This window comes from Triticum dicoccoides, chromosome 3A (assembly GCF_002162155.2).
Source record: "Triticum dicoccoides isolate Atlit2015 ecotype Zavitan chromosome 3A, WEW_v2.0, whole genome shotgun sequence".
NCBI lineage: Eukaryota > Viridiplantae > Streptophyta > Magnoliopsida > Poales > Poaceae > Triticum > Triticum dicoccoides.
The window spans coordinates 100,657,827-100,673,203 of record NC_041384.1 but is presented as its reverse complement, the minus strand read 5'-3'; the positions used below and the strand labels follow the sequence as shown (position 1 = coordinate 100,673,203).

Below are 15,377 nucleotides of genomic sequence, written 5' to 3'. Positions count from 1 at the left end.
GGCCTCGTCGCCCCTAACTATTCCCATCGCTGGTCAGGCCCTACGGCGACGGCAGCCTCACACCGCAGCCGAACCAGTGAACCCGCGTACTCCTCTCCGCGCAGGCTTCCACTGCCGTGTCTTCCCCGGCTCCGCGTCGTCCCCTTCCTAGGCCTCGCCGTCGTCCACCACCGTCGTGCTCTCCGCGCGGCGTGGTCAACGTGGTCAAGGAACGACTTCCATCGGAAGAGTACTATACGTGGAGATGCTGACAGCTGGGTCCACGGCCACAGCCCAGTTTTTTTGTGATTTGCCAAGTAAGTCGCTTTGTCAGGCCTGTTGGGCTGCAAATCTTTCAAGACGAGGAGAGCTTTCATTCGGCTGGCCGAGAAAATGGCCCATCAGTAATGAGAAATGGGCTGTACATTTTTAAAACACATCAAATCGGCAATTAGTTTCAAATATATATTTTTTCATTTCAAGATTTGAAATTACATTAATTTTTATGCGTGGAGAATTTGTTGGATTTTATATTGATATACATTTATTTTTTAAATCAGTTTGAATGTGAGTCGAAATTTCGGGATTAAAAACAGTTCGGACCGCACTGAAATATGAAAAATTTCGTATAATTTTTTAACCGTGGCCACAATTTGGGCTGTAATGCTAACAAAAAGAATATGGGCTCCAAAAAACCATAAGAATTAGCAAATGGGCTGAAAATTATTAGAAATAATGGCAGATGGGATGTATGCTGTTTTCCACAGATTTGAGGCTTTCCTAAAAAAAGGTTGACGCACAAGCAGTGACTGTTGGATGTCCATCCAACGGCTGTCGTCCTTCTTCAATCTCTGCTCTTCCTGCTCCAGCCGCTCAAACAAGCGCCGGCGGGACTGCCTGCTCCCTCCTCCCCATGGCCAGCTGTGCTGCCGTGCAGGCCTCACCGCCCCACCGTACTCCCATCGCTGGCCTAGCCATCCCTCTACTCACCCACACCTGTTGTTATTCTCCGGTGACAGCAGACGAACCAGTAAACCCTCGTACAGTCGTACTCCCCTCCGCGTGCGAAACACCTGCCGAGTCTTCCCTGCCTCCATGTCGTTCCCTTCCTAGGCCTCGCCGTCGTCCACCACCCTGGTGCTCTCGACGCGGCGTGGTCAACATGGTCAACGACCAACATGCATCTGAAGTCGACTGTACGTGGAGAGGCCGACAGCTGGGTCCACGGCCGTACGCAAGGAAATGCCTCCTTATTACGCGCAAAATAATGATTCCTCCACCTGACATCAGGGACCCACCGAAAGTGCCTCTGTATTTCGCGAAAAAAACATTACCGCCGCTGACAGCTCGGACCCACCAGCTATATCTTCGCACGCAAGGAAGTGCCTCCTTATTACGCACAAAAAAATGAATACTCCCCCTGTTAGCTGGGACCCAGTATAGTGGCAGGCTGACTTGTGGGCCTACTAAGTTGACAGGGACGGAGGGCTTTGTCAACTTAGTCAATATGCACGATTCTAGCTCCAGTGATTGTACGATGTCCATCCAACGGTCGTAGTGCTTCTTCAACCTCTGGTCTTGTTGCTCCAGCCGCCCAAACCAGCACCGGTCGTGCCTCGTGCTCCTGCCTCCCGTGGCCGGCTGCGATGCGGCAGAGGCCTCACCGCACCCTACTACTCCCACCGCTGGCCAGGCCATCCCTCTATTCACCCACACCCCCTGTTACTCTGCAGCGACGGCAGCCTCACACCGCAGCAAACCAGTGCCCTCGTACTCCTCTACGCGTGGGCATCCACTGCCGCGTCTTCCCCGGCTCCGCGTCGTCCCCTTCCTAGGCCTCGCCGTCGTCCACCGCCCTGGTGCTCTCGGCGCGGCATGGTCAACGTGGTCAAGGAACGGCTTCCATCGGACGTGGACTGTACATGGAGAGGCTGACAGCTGGGTCCACAGCCGCAGCAAGGAAGTGCCTCCTTATTACGTGCAAAATAATTATTCCTCCACCTGACAGCGGGGACCCATCGGACGGGCCATCGTATTTCGCCCCCCTGACTGCTGGGACCCACCAGCTACATCTTCGCACGCAAGGAAGTGCCTGACAGTCGGGACCCACCTAGTCGAAGCGTACGTAGCATTGTCATTCTGGTCGCGAACGTGTACGTACATACTGGTCGATGTAGAGGCGCGCATGTGTCGTAGTAGAGGCGCGCATGTAGCATGTACACGTACGTACAGCGGCCAGAGTGCAAGAAAGAAAATACGGCCACATATGTGTACATACGGGCGGGGTCTCGAACGCCTACTCACGCATACGTACGGCCAGTGCTCGTGTACATGGCTGGGTTGGAACGGAGAAACAATGTCGTCCTCGTGTTCATGGGGAGGCAACGGAATGCGTCGTGTTCATGGGGAGGCAACAGAATGCATCGTGTTCATCGGGAGGGCTTGGACGGAACAGGCGATGGAAACGAGGCCTGGCGTACCGCAGAACGGAGGAAACGGCCTTGTGTTCGATCAGCCATGTTCGAAACGGGATCCTGTTCATCGGGAGGGGTCTGGCGTACCGCAAAACGGAGGAAACGGACCTCCTACGGTCGAAACGGGGGTCATGTTGATCGGGAGGGGTGTTGTGTACCGCAAAACGGAGGAAACGGACTTGTGTTGGAGCGCTACGGTCGAAACGGGGGTCCTGTTCATCGGGAGGGGTGTGGTGTACCGCAAAACGGGACTCCACGGGATACTGTTCATCTCCACCGTCGACCTCCTCCAGCCTCCACGGACTCATGTTCATCCAGCCTCCACTGCGCACTACTCCACCGGCTACTGTTCAACCACCCCTCCACTGTCTACTATTCATCCAGCCCTCCACACCATGGGGTCCTGTTCAACCACCCCTCCACGGGCACCCCTCCATCGTCTACTGCTCATCCAGCCCTCCACACCACGGGGTCCTGTTCAACCACCCCTCCACCATCTACTGTTCATCCAGCCCTCCACACCACGAGGTCCTGTTCATCCACCCCTCCACGGGCACCCCTCCACCGTCTACTGTTCATCCAGCCCTCCACCACACTACGGGGTCCTGTTCATCTAGAGGCAACGCCACCGCTCACTGTTCATCCAACCCCCCTGCAACGCTCACTGTTCATCCCATCGATCGGCTTCAGTTAGCAGCAGTGGCGAAGGAATCGCTCGATCGGGTTCAGTTAAGAGCCATTAATCGATCGCTCGGGTTTAGTAACGCGTAGCCTGCAGTGCAATCGCTCGGGTTCAGTTAGAGCCCAACGCCTCGCTCGGGTTCAGTTAGAGCCAACGCCTCGCGCGCACACGCGTACGTGTACGAGAGAAACGCGCATCGCTCGGCCCCTGACCTCCCACCATAACCGGAAACTCCCCGAAATTCTCCTCCCCCTCGCTTCTACCATGGTTTTTTCCATCATGGACGGCCCAAAGAATGTCATGCAGTTGCGTCTCCGGCCCGCCCAGGACGAAAAGCCCATTTTCTGTCATCATTTTTTGTCATAGAACTAGGAGCCCACCACATCTATGATGATATCGGGTTTTGTCACAATTATCGTCATAGAAGTGTCATATGTATGACAGAAAAAAATCGTTCACCCAAAATGTCACGAATGTGTCTTTTTTTGTAGCGTGTCCTTATTTCAAACCCTAGGAGTTACTTCTATGTTATGCTTATACTGCTGTGTATGCTCGTAGACGTGGTTTGGGTTTGAGTAATCCATGACAGATGTGAGAGTTTTAATTAATGGTTAAACTTAAGGTGGCTACTTTAATACACATCCGGGTGGATTGGTCGAGGCACCCTGGAGCACCCAGTGATTGTTTGGGCACCTGGAGCAATCCAGTGTTGTCCTGGGATATCCCGGAGTACCCGTGTGATCATCCTATGGTTTGCCACCCAGTCTCAAAGGGATCATAAGATTATTCATGCTGGAAACTTTTGTGTGCAGCCACAAGCCATTATGGGCTCTGACATAGTTGAGTATGTTGTGTGACCTCTTTCAGTGGTAGGCTAGCAGATGTAGGGGGTGTAGGTGGTACTTTCTACCCAGAGTAAAGAGTTAATGCTTCTAAAAGACTGTGTATCGATCATCCGTTTCTCAAACACCATGTAGTGCGAGAAATCCAATGGAGGATATCGAGTCTTGTGGGGGAAAGTGCGCAAACCTCTATAGAGTGTATAAAATAATAATGGTTAGTCGTGTCCCCGGTTATGGACATCTTGAGTATCTGGTACTTGAATTATTGATTTGATCTCATCACTCTATTTAATTAATTTGTTGGGTTGATGATTATTAAGTTGGGATTGAGTTGGAGGAACCTTCTCAATGTTTTCAACAAACTTTATAGTTAAATAAAATATATGTCTTTGTTATAGGGAAAAACTAGCTTTCTGCAAAAATAACCATAGAGCCTCCACCAGCCAAATTTGCATATAGTTATAGTTGTTGCATGTTCATTGCTCTATAGTGTTATTTTGCCAGCATATTGCAAGTGCTGACCTACACAGGCTACAACGTATTATGTTGCAGAGTTTTCTAACGATGAGTAAGGTGCACTAGATCGTTATCATGCACTCAGCTATGCCGTTGGAGTTGATGGACTCATTTATCTTCGAAGCTTCCGTTGTTATCCTAATTAGATGGCCTTCAGCCATATTATTTTAATAAGTACTCTCTTTTGAGACATTCGATGTAATAAGTGTGTGATTGAACTCTGTTATAAATCCTCGAGTACTATGTGTGTCAGCATTACCGATCCAGGGATGACACTTATACACAGAGATTTGACCGTTTCAGGTCGGATCGCTATAAGATGGTATCAGAGCACACGTTGACTGTAGGACGCGACCACTAAGATAAGCCATAGGACAACCTTCTCTACTCATTTATGACTCTTCTCCACTTTCTACTCTATAGATGGCGGACCCAAGGAACAAGTTTGCTCAACCAGATGGAGGCACCCCTTTTGGACGACACTTGAAGGAGGCCACTAGGTACCTGAACATCAGAATACCAAGCTTCACCGGGACCTGCACCGCCACTCTACCGGAAGAAGAGTGTTGGACAGTTCAAGTACATGTTCTAGGAAGGATATTCACACCAGTTACGGAGCCCATGGAGTTCTCCTTTGATGCACCAACCTGGAGTCTAGGAAAGAGCATGGAAGCTCACATCGCCATGGGACGCATCGGTGAAGTTTACCACAAGGATCTTAAGGACACCATCTACCAGATATGTGGACGCCGAGATGAGCAATGGAAGATGATCGGCACCAGGAGGGACAAGTCCATTGCAGCCTACATCCAGGAGTTAAACCAACACATTCATCGTCAGGAGAACTAGATGTGCGCCAGCATGATAGACCTGAAGAAGGTGATGACCAGGAACATGGAGCTAGAAGAGGAACTCAAGTCTACACGCGATGGATATGAAGAGGAAATTGCAGTACTATTGTAGAAGAATAAAGACCTGAAGAAGAAGAAGAAGAAGAAGAAGAAGAAGAAGAAGAAGAAGAAGAAGAAGAAGAAGAAGAAGAAGAAGAAGAAGAAGAAGAAGAAGAAGAAGAAGAAGAAGAAGAAGAAGAAGAAGCTAGGAATATTCATGGGAGACCCTGTGCCAAGAGGTGACGACCATCCCGAACACTACATCATCATCGACGACACCGACTCTGACAGTGATGATGACTATGAAGACGAAGCTGGAGCAGATATCTTGGAGTCTTCTTCCGATCAAAATTTCTAGTCGACCACCATATTATCAGTAGTATTCCCCCATGTATATAGTAGTAGTCCGAGTATTTTTTTAACGGTAGCTAGATCGATTGTATGCCCTTGTTTGAATTGAGTGGTGTGATATGAATGCGTTTGTCTCATGTGCATATGGGTAGTGATTTTATCCTTAGACCTCACTCTATTCTAATCTCTCCCCTCTAAACCTATCAGATGCCTCCGAGACGTGACCCCAGATTTGTCTTCCTATCGGAGCTCAATCAGTTGATCCAACAGCAGAATGCCTTGATGCAGCTACTAGTCCAAAACCAAGGCAACAACAACAACAATAACAACCCAAGAGTATATGCCTCTGCCTATTTTATGAGTATGATGAACAAAGTACCCATGGAGTTCTTGGATAAGTTTGTTGTGGTGTTCATTGATGATATTTTGGTGTACTCGAAGAATGAAGAGCAACACAAGGAACATCTACACTTAGTTCTCGAGAAGCTCAGGGAACATCAACTGTATGCCAAGTTTAGCAAGTGTGAGTTTTGGTTGAAGGAAGTTGGATTTCTTGGTCATGTTATATTAGGAGAAGGTATAGCCATAGACCCTACGAAGGTTCAGTCTGTCGCTGAGTGGTTGGCACCCACCTCAGTTGGGGAGATCCGTAGTTTTCTGGGACTCGGAGGATACTATAGGAGGTTCATTGAGAATTTTTCCAAGATTGCGAAACCCATGATAGAGTTGTTGAAGAAGGACACCAAGTTCAAATGGACCGAGGAATGTGAGGCCAGTTTTCAGGAGTTGAAGAAACGTTTAGTTATAGCCCCAGTGCTAATTCTTCCGGATATACACAAGGACTTTCAAGTGTATTGCAACGCTTCTCACTTGGGACTTGAAGGTGTACTTATGCAGGATGGAAGAGTTATTTCATATGCCTCACGTCAGCTTTGGCCTCATGAGTTGAATTATGCCACACATGATTTGGAGTTAGCAGCCGTAGTACATGCACTCAAGACCTGGAGACATTTTCTTATTGGAAACCGTTGTGATGTATACACGGATCATAAGAGTTTGAAGTACATTTTCACGCAGAAGGAGTTGAATCTCAGGTAGAGGAGATGGTTGGAGCTCATAAAGGATTATGATATGAAGTTGCATTATCATCCAGCAAAGGCCAATGTCGTAGCAGACGCTTTGAGCCACAAAAGTTATGCCAATACCCTTGTAAGCGGAGGATTACCGCAGGAGTTAGCCGACTATCTCAAGGAACTTCGTTTGGAGATAGTTCCAAGAGGTTTTGTTGCAGCAATGGAGGTCCAGTCTACGTTATTGGGAAGGATTCGAGAAGATCAGAAGGATGATAAGGAAATTGCTGAGATAAAGGAGAAGACAAGTAAAGTAAAAGCTAAAGGTTTTCGTGAAGATGAGCACGAAACTTTATGGTTTGAGGACCGTATTTACGTGCCTAATGACTGAGAAATCAGGAAATTAATACTTCGGGAGGCTCATGACTCGCCATACTCGGTTCACCCCGGAAACACTAAGATGTATTTGGATTTGAAGGAATGTTTCTGGTGGACGGGTATGAAGAAGGATATTGCCGAGTATGTAGCAGTATGTGATGTATGTCAGAGAGTGAAGGCAGAACATCAGAAGCCGGCAGGATTACAGCAGCTTATGTCGATACCCGAATGGAAGTGGGACAAGCTTGGCATGGATTTCATCATCGGATTACCCAGGAAAAGATCAGGTTATGACTCCATCTAGGTAGTAGTAGATCGTTTGACCAAAGTGCTCACTTTATCCCTGTGAAAACCACTTATACAAGCACGAAGTTGGCCAAGATATATATGACCAGGATTGTATGTCTGCATGGAGTTCCGAGGACCATCGTATCAGATAGAGGGACACAGCTTACCTAGAAGTTTTGAAATCAGCTGCACCAGACTTTGGGTACTAGGCTAGAGTTCAGTACAACCTTTCATCCGCAGACAGATGGACAGACTGAGAGAGTCAATCAGATTCTAGAGGACATGTTGAGAGCTTGTGCGCTGGATTATGGATCTAGTTGGGATGACAATTTGCCCTACGCAGAGTTTTGATACAACAACAGTTATCATGCTAGTTTGAAGATGGTCATTTTTGAAGCCTTGTATGGAAGGAGATGCAGGACATTGTTAATGTGGAATGAAGTTGGAGACTGTCAGTTGTTTGGACCAGATTTGATCAAAGAATCTGAAGAGAAGGTTAAGTTGATTCGAGATAGATTGAAGGTAGCTCAGTCGAGGCAGAAGAGTTATGCCGATACTAAACGCAAGGAGGTAGTCTATGAAATTGGAGATAGAGCATATCTTCGTGTGTCACCACTGCGAGGAGTTAAATGATTTGGAGTTAAGGGAAAGTTAGCCCCGAGATTTGTAGGACCATACCGAGTTCTAGAATGTATGGGAGAGGTTGCCTACAATTTGGAGTTACCCGAAGGATTGTCAGGAGTTCATGATGTGTTTCACGTTTCCCAGTTGAAGAAGTGCCATGCAGAGATGGCCGATATTACCCTAAGAGATACAGTGCCCCTAGAAGTAATTCAGTTGGAGAGTGATCTAACCTACGAGGAGAAACCCGTCAAGATTCTCGAGTTTGCCAGCCGAGTTACCCGCAGCAAGGTTATCAAGTTTTGCAAAGTTCAGTGGAGCCACCATACCGAGGATGAAGCCACCTGGGAGCGATAGGAAGACCTACGGAAAGACCACCCACACCTATTTTCTAGCCAACCCGAATCTCGAGGGCGAGATTCATCTTAAGGTGGGTAGGTTTGTAACATCCCAATTTTGAATTTGGACGTTATACATAGGTCATCATATGCATATCATATTTTATTTGCATTCTGGTTGAGATCCTAGAAATCTTAAATAACTCAAGGACCCAAGGAGAGAGTTGGGGATTTCATAAATTTTCATATTTGAATTTTCTCAAATTTGAAAAGAGGATCAATTTGATTTTAATATTTTTCTCTCTCCAATTATTTCCAATATTTAAAATAAAAGAGAGAAGATAACAGGACTTCTTCAAAAGAAAGGAATATTGGAGAAGGAAAACTTTAAAATCAATTTATATTTTATTTGGATTTTATTTGCTATTTTATTTGAATTAGAAAAATATGCATTTTTGAAATTTCATTTTTAGGCCAGAAAAATGTTCACTTTGTTCTAAATATTAGGTTTAGACGGTGAAAATTGTTTTTCGTATTTTTAGATTTTTTTACATTTTATTAGGATTTTTCTTTCGGGAGAAATTAATTTTTTTTTTAAACTTCTAGCCCGGCTGGGCCGAAGGCCCAGCCGAGCAGGCCGGCCTACTCTCGCGTGGGGAGACCGAGCCGCCGCCGCCGCCCGAGTCCAACCAGGGCATGACTCCCGGTCCGACCCAGCGCCCCTCCTCCAAGCAGCCCCCCCTCGGGCCCTTTATATACCGCTGCCCCGCCGTCGCCTCCTCCCCAACTCGCCCCGACCGCAGCCGCCGCCGCCTGCTCGCCGCAGCCGTCGCCGCTCACCAACATCGCCCTGCCCACAGCCCCGCGCCGCCGCTTTGCCTCGCCGCCTTGCCAGAGTTCTGCCGCCGCCGTTGACCGCCGTCACCGTGAACCGATATAAAAACCGTCCCGGTTCGCTGGTTCGTTTTCGGGTTTTTTCGGTTCTTCATAGGGTTAGGGTTTTTCTCGGTTTTTACGTTCGGGTCTAATTTGTGGACGTTTATCCGTTAACCGCAGTAGCGAACAACGTTCGTTCGATTATTTCTATTAGCGAACTTTCGTTCGATAGGTTTTTCTTTTTATTTTATTTTCGGCCAGGGACCTATCCATGAATACTTTTCTCACAGATTAGTCCCTGATTTTTAAACCCTCGCAACTTTTTGCTCGCTTGTCCAAATCCAGTGAAACCAATGCCAAAATCTTCGTCTTGTTCCCCTCTTTCTAGATAATCAACTTGAACATGGTTTTGACAATTTAAAATTTGGTTTCAAGCTGATTTGAATTCGAACTTCTTTTAATCGTAGTTTGAGTTTCATTGCTCCGATTTGATTGATTCTTTTTGCAAATCGAAGCTCTTCAGTTGAATTTCAGTTTGGATCTTTTTATTTGAGTTTTACCTTGCATCTTATGCTTGAGTGCTTATGTATGTTATTGTTTGTTCACGATAGAGTTTCTGTAGTGCGAAGCATGCTACTACGAGTCACTAGGGTTTTCAGATCATCGGCGAGGCAAGTAACACTTTGATCATACTCTTTATTACCTAGTTTTATGCATTAGTTTCAATCCTCAAAACACGGCATGGTTAGGACTTGAATACTTGTGGGTATTGGGAAGTAGTTGATGAGGTAGAACCTATTGTCCTTATTTCAAACCCTAGGAGTTACTTCTACGTTATGCTTATACTGCTATGATATGCTCGTATACGTGGTTTGGGTTTGAGTGAGCCATGACAGATGTGAGAGTTTTAATTAATGGTTAAACTTAAGGTGGCTACTTTAATACACATCTGGGTGGATTGGTTGAGGCACCCTGGAGCACCCAGTGGTTGTTTGGGCACCTGGAGCAATCCAGTGTTATCCTGGGATATCCCGGAGTAGCCCTATGATCATCCTACGGTTTGCAACCCAGGCTCAAAGGGATCATAAGATTATTCATGCTGGAAACTTCCGTGTGCAGCCACAAGCCATTATGGGCTCTGGCATAGTTGAGTATGTTGTGTGACCTCTTTCAGTGGTAGGCTAGCAGATGTAGGGGATGTAGGTGGTACTCTCTACCCAAAGTAAAGAGATAATGCTTCTGAAAGACTGTGTCTCGGTCATCCGTTTCTCAAACACCATGTAGTGCGAGAAATCTAACGAGGGAGATCGAGTCTTGTGGGGAAAGTGTGCAAACCTCTGCAGAGTGATAAACTAATCATGGTTAGTCGTGTCCCCGGTTATGGACATCTTGAGTATTTGGTACTTGAATTATTGATTTGATCTCATCACTCTATTTAATTAATTTGTTGGGTTGATGATTATTAATTTGGTATTGAGTTGGAGGAACCTTCTCAATGTTTTCAACAAACTTTGTAGTTAAATAAAATATATTCCTTTGTTGTAGGGAAAAACTAGCTTTCTGCAAAAATAACCATAGAGCATCCACCAGCCAAATTTGCATATAGTTATAGTTGTTGCATGTTCATTGATCTATAGTGTTATTTTGCCAACATATTTCATGTGCTGACCTACACAGGATGCAACGTATTATATTGCAGAGTTTGCAGACAAATAATAAGGTGCGCTAGGTCGTTGTCACGCACTCAGCTATGTCGTTGGAGTTGATGGACTCATGTATCTTCGAAGCTTGCGTTGTTATCCTAATTAGATGGCCTTCAGCCATATTATTGTAATAAGTACTCTCTTTTGAGACATTCGATGTAATAAGTGTGTGATTGAACTCTGTTATAAATCCTCGAGTATTGTGTGTGTCAGCATTACCGATCCAGGGATGACACTTATACACAGAGATTTGACCGTTTGAGGTCGGATCACTACAAAAAGAGTTTGGAAAAGTAGATATGATGAAAACGTATCATCGTCTTTCGTCAGTTAAACCAAGTTTTCAAGGACTATAACTCATGTATACACTCATAAACACATTATTCCCTTAAACCATTTGTCTTCAATACACCAAAATCACTAAGGCGACACTAGATGCACTTACATGCATAAACTAGCATTTAAGCTTATGTCACTACTCCCCAATGCCTTCCCCTAGGCCCAAACATGGTGAAGTCATGTAGTCGATGTTTACACGAGACCACTAGAGGAAGAACAACATACATATCATCAAAGTATTAAACGAATACCAACTTCACATGATTACTTATAACAAGACTTCTCCCATGTCCTCAAGAACAAACGAAACTACTCACATATCATGTATATGTTCAAGATTAGAGGAGTATAATATAGATTAAGCATCTGAACATATTATCTGCATCAACTAGCATCAACTACAAGATATAATCAACACTACTAGCAACCCACATGTACCAATCTAAGGTTTGGAGACAAAGATTGGATACAAGAGATGAATTAGGGTTTGAGATGAGATGATACTAGTAAAGATGTTGATGGAGATGAGTCCTCCGACGATGAGAGGATCACTGGTGATGACGATGGTTTCAATTTCCCCCTCCTGGTGGGAAGTATCCCAGCAGAATCGCTCCGATGGAGAGCAAAAGTGCTCATGCCTAGGTTCCGCCTCAAGACGGCAGCGCTTCGTCCCGAAAGCCTTTTTCTGTTTTTAGGGCAAATGGTTTCATATAGGGGATGGAGGGCCACAAAGGCCTGCTGATGGGCCCACAAGCTCACATGGCGCAACCCTGGGGGCGGGGGCGCGCCACCTGAGCTTGTGGCTCACTCGAGGAACACTTCCTGGTAATTCTTCTTCCAGTATTTTTTATTAATTTCAAAATAAACCTCCCAAATTTTTAGGTTATTTGGAGCTCCGGAGAATAGCTATCTCTGTTGTACCTCTTTTCAGGTCGAGAATTCCAGCTACTGACAATTTTCCTATTCATGTAAATATTGTATAATGAGAGAGAAAAGGCATTAGAATTGCATCATAAAGGAAAATATCGACAAAAAACATAATAAATAACAATACAAAAATATGATGCGAAATGGACGTATCGGCAAGCACTCCCTAGCCCAAGAAACCATCAGCAAGGGCGGTCGAGGATGAACTTCGCACACGATGCTTTGGTGAACGATACTGGAACGATGCCCAATCGAACCGGCTGGAGCTGTTTAGCCTTGGCCTTGGACGGTAGGATATGACATATCGTCTGTATTTCGTCTGGGAAGTGTCGTGTGCGAAGCAGTGCTCGTCGTACTATCAAGCAGCTGCTTCCTAGGCTAGAACTTAAATACTACTCCTGATATCCTCACAGTTGCTTGCTAGGCTAGGACTAGGGGGGAATTAACATCCAATCAAATTCCTGAATATCCCATCAGTCATATTAGCAAATGACCAGCAACTCTAGTCCAGCTACTCCTACCTTGTTCCAATTTCTTTTCTTTTGCCAAAATTACTTTCAAGGTGAACAATTGGCAGCGAGTCCTTTTCTGATGAAGTAGAAGCGACAGAAATAATTTAACATTTGGGCTCAACTTTCGCCTCCAGTTCTGTGCATGCATTGAATGAAAATCAATCCGCCAAACATAAAAGCCTAACTGTTTTCTTTGCTCGAGTATGAATGGCATTATTAATGCGCAAATAACCAACCAAGTTAAACATCACGCTGGTCCTGCATCCAAACTAATATACGTATACAGCTTCAGCTTTCAACTCAGGAAATCAGACCAGCATTACTATATATGATCTCCTTTTCTTTCTACCTGCATTCTTCAGCTAGCTTACCGATATCACAACAGTTCAAACTTGCCATCAAAGAATTATTTGATCACCATCAAATCTGAACACTAGTTGGAATGCTCCGGAAATAAAACTAGGGAGGTACAATTTACAGTGCATTTCATCATACCACAAGATGGATTATGCAAAGGACATACCTACTAATTAAGTTAACTTAACACTACTAAAGCGGAGCAAAAACAAAGGGAGCAGCAAGAGTACACTTTAGCGCATTTAGTCCCAGCATGCATGCACAGATATAGTCAAACACTAGCTAGAGTTCAGCAAGTCAAAATGTCATACTGAATCATTCAGAGCACCGCCTCGATACTCAGTTGCTTGTTAAACATGTAACGAATGGATTTGTGCTTAATCATACGGAGGCCACGCATCATCTCTTTGCCTTTGCTGCCAATGTTTCCATTGTCTTTGCAGATGCCATTGTTGCCACTATTGTAGTTGTCATTGTCTTTGTTGGCGCCATTGCCATTCTTGCCATTGCCGTACACTACCTCCATACCAGTAAAGAGGGCAAATTGCTTGCCAGTAACCATCTCATTGCAGTCCTTGTCAAATATCATGGAATCCAAGAAGTCAGCAACAATGAACCTGCCGGAGCCAACGCTGATGACCTTGGACTTGCACAATTCGCTCGGCTGCCACTCCTCTGGCAGGTCATCATTCGCCCAGATCCGCATCTTCTCCGGCAGCGGCTCCTCCCCTCTGAGGACGCCAGAGATGTCAGCAGCGCAGGGGAGGCCTTGTGATTCACCGAACCAGAGCCCGAGCTCCGGGACGTATTCCGCCTTGCCCTGGAACGGAATAAGCCAGTCGCCAGCCGTGCTCCACTCACGAGTCTTGATGTAGAAGCAGTAGGTGCCAGTGCCCTCGGCACCGGCGATAGAGAAGCAGATGGTGTCGCCCACGAGGGCGTGGCCATAGACGTAGGCGTGCTTCTGGTGGATGATCCACGGTGGCAGCGGGAGGATGTCACAGTGCCAGGACCTGCTAGAAAAGGAGCGCGGATGCTCTGCCCTCCACACCAGGGCCTCGAACTGCGGCTTCACCTCGGACTTGTCCGGATGGAGGATCCTATCGATGATGTAGAGGTCCCCGCAGTCTTCTCCATCATCGAGGTGTGAGTCCGACGGAGGGACGGTGATTGACAACGGCGAGTGCTTGTGCTCGTGGAGGCTTGGCATGGTATCGATCGAGCGGCAGTGCTCGCCCATGTCGAAGCGTAGCATGCGATTCGCGCGGTCGCCCAAGACGAATGTTTTCTCCGAGGCGGTGGGGAAGAAATGAACGCAGTGACGGCCCGGCAGGCAGGACGAGACTTCCGGTGGCCTCATGACCAACTCGCTTGCTGGCGCCTTTTTGATCTTGGGCGCCGCCGCCTCTGCCGCCGCTAGATTAGTGTTGCAGATCCTTTTCCTGTTGGGCACCGAGGCCTTGGCGGGGGTCAGTGTTGGCAGCACCTTGCCCTGCGCGGCCACCTCATCTGCCGTCCGGTGAAAAAAGTTTATCTTGGAGAGGTCCAAGCGGCGCAACGAATACGCGCGGTTGCGCCCGTCATGCACCCCTAGGTTCAGGAACCGCCGGATGCCGCCGCTCATCTTCGACTGTCCGACGATCTAGTTAGTAAGATGCTTCTCTCCTGGGAGGATCAGAAATAGTAGATTCAAAAGAAATAAGGAAGTTTTTTGATCAAAATCGAAGCAAGTTGGGACAGATCTAGAGGCGGAACCTGGAGCAGAACGGCGGCGGAGTGACGGAATAGGGATGGGAGGCAGGCATTTCCTAAACGGCGCCCGATACAGGCATCGGCGCAAACGGGCGAACACCCCCGTTCAAAATTGTTGAACTTTTTTCGAAATCAATGAACATTTTTAAAATCCGTGAACCTTTTCCAAATCTGATGAACTTTTTCCAATTCCGATGAACTTTTTTCAAATCCGATGAACATTTTTTCCGAAATTCGACGAACTTTTTCCAAAATCGATGAACTTTTTTTGCAATCAATGAACATTTTTCAAATCCGTGAACCTTTTCCAAATCTGATGAAATTTTTTCAAATCCGATGAACTTTTTTTCCCAAATTCCATGAACGTTTTTTCCAAATCGATGAACTTTTTTCAAAACCGATGAACATTTTTTTCAAAATCGATGAACATTTTTTCCGAAATTCGATGAACTTTTTCCAAAATCAATGAACTTATTTTGAAA

General features: G+C 46.3%; 1 protein-coding gene across 1 annotated transcript; it reads right to left on the bottom strand.

The window, feature by feature from the left end:
- Positions 1–13,333: 13,333 nt before the first annotated feature.
- On the bottom strand, positions 13,334–14,898 carry LOC119271325. Its single transcript, XM_037553194.1, has one exon. The coding sequence runs from the start codon at positions 14,765–14,767 to the stop codon at positions 13,463–13,465; it is 1,305 nt and encodes a 434-aa protein (XP_037409091.1). The 5' UTR covers positions 14,768–14,898; the 3' UTR covers positions 13,334–13,462.
- Between the last annotated feature and the right edge of the window lie 479 nt (positions 14,899–15,377).

Coding starts and splice junctions, on each gene's coding strand:
- LOC119271325 (XM_037553194.1), bottom strand. CDS start 14,767: ATGAGCGGCGGCATCCGGCGGTTCCTGAACCTAGGGGTGCATGACGGG.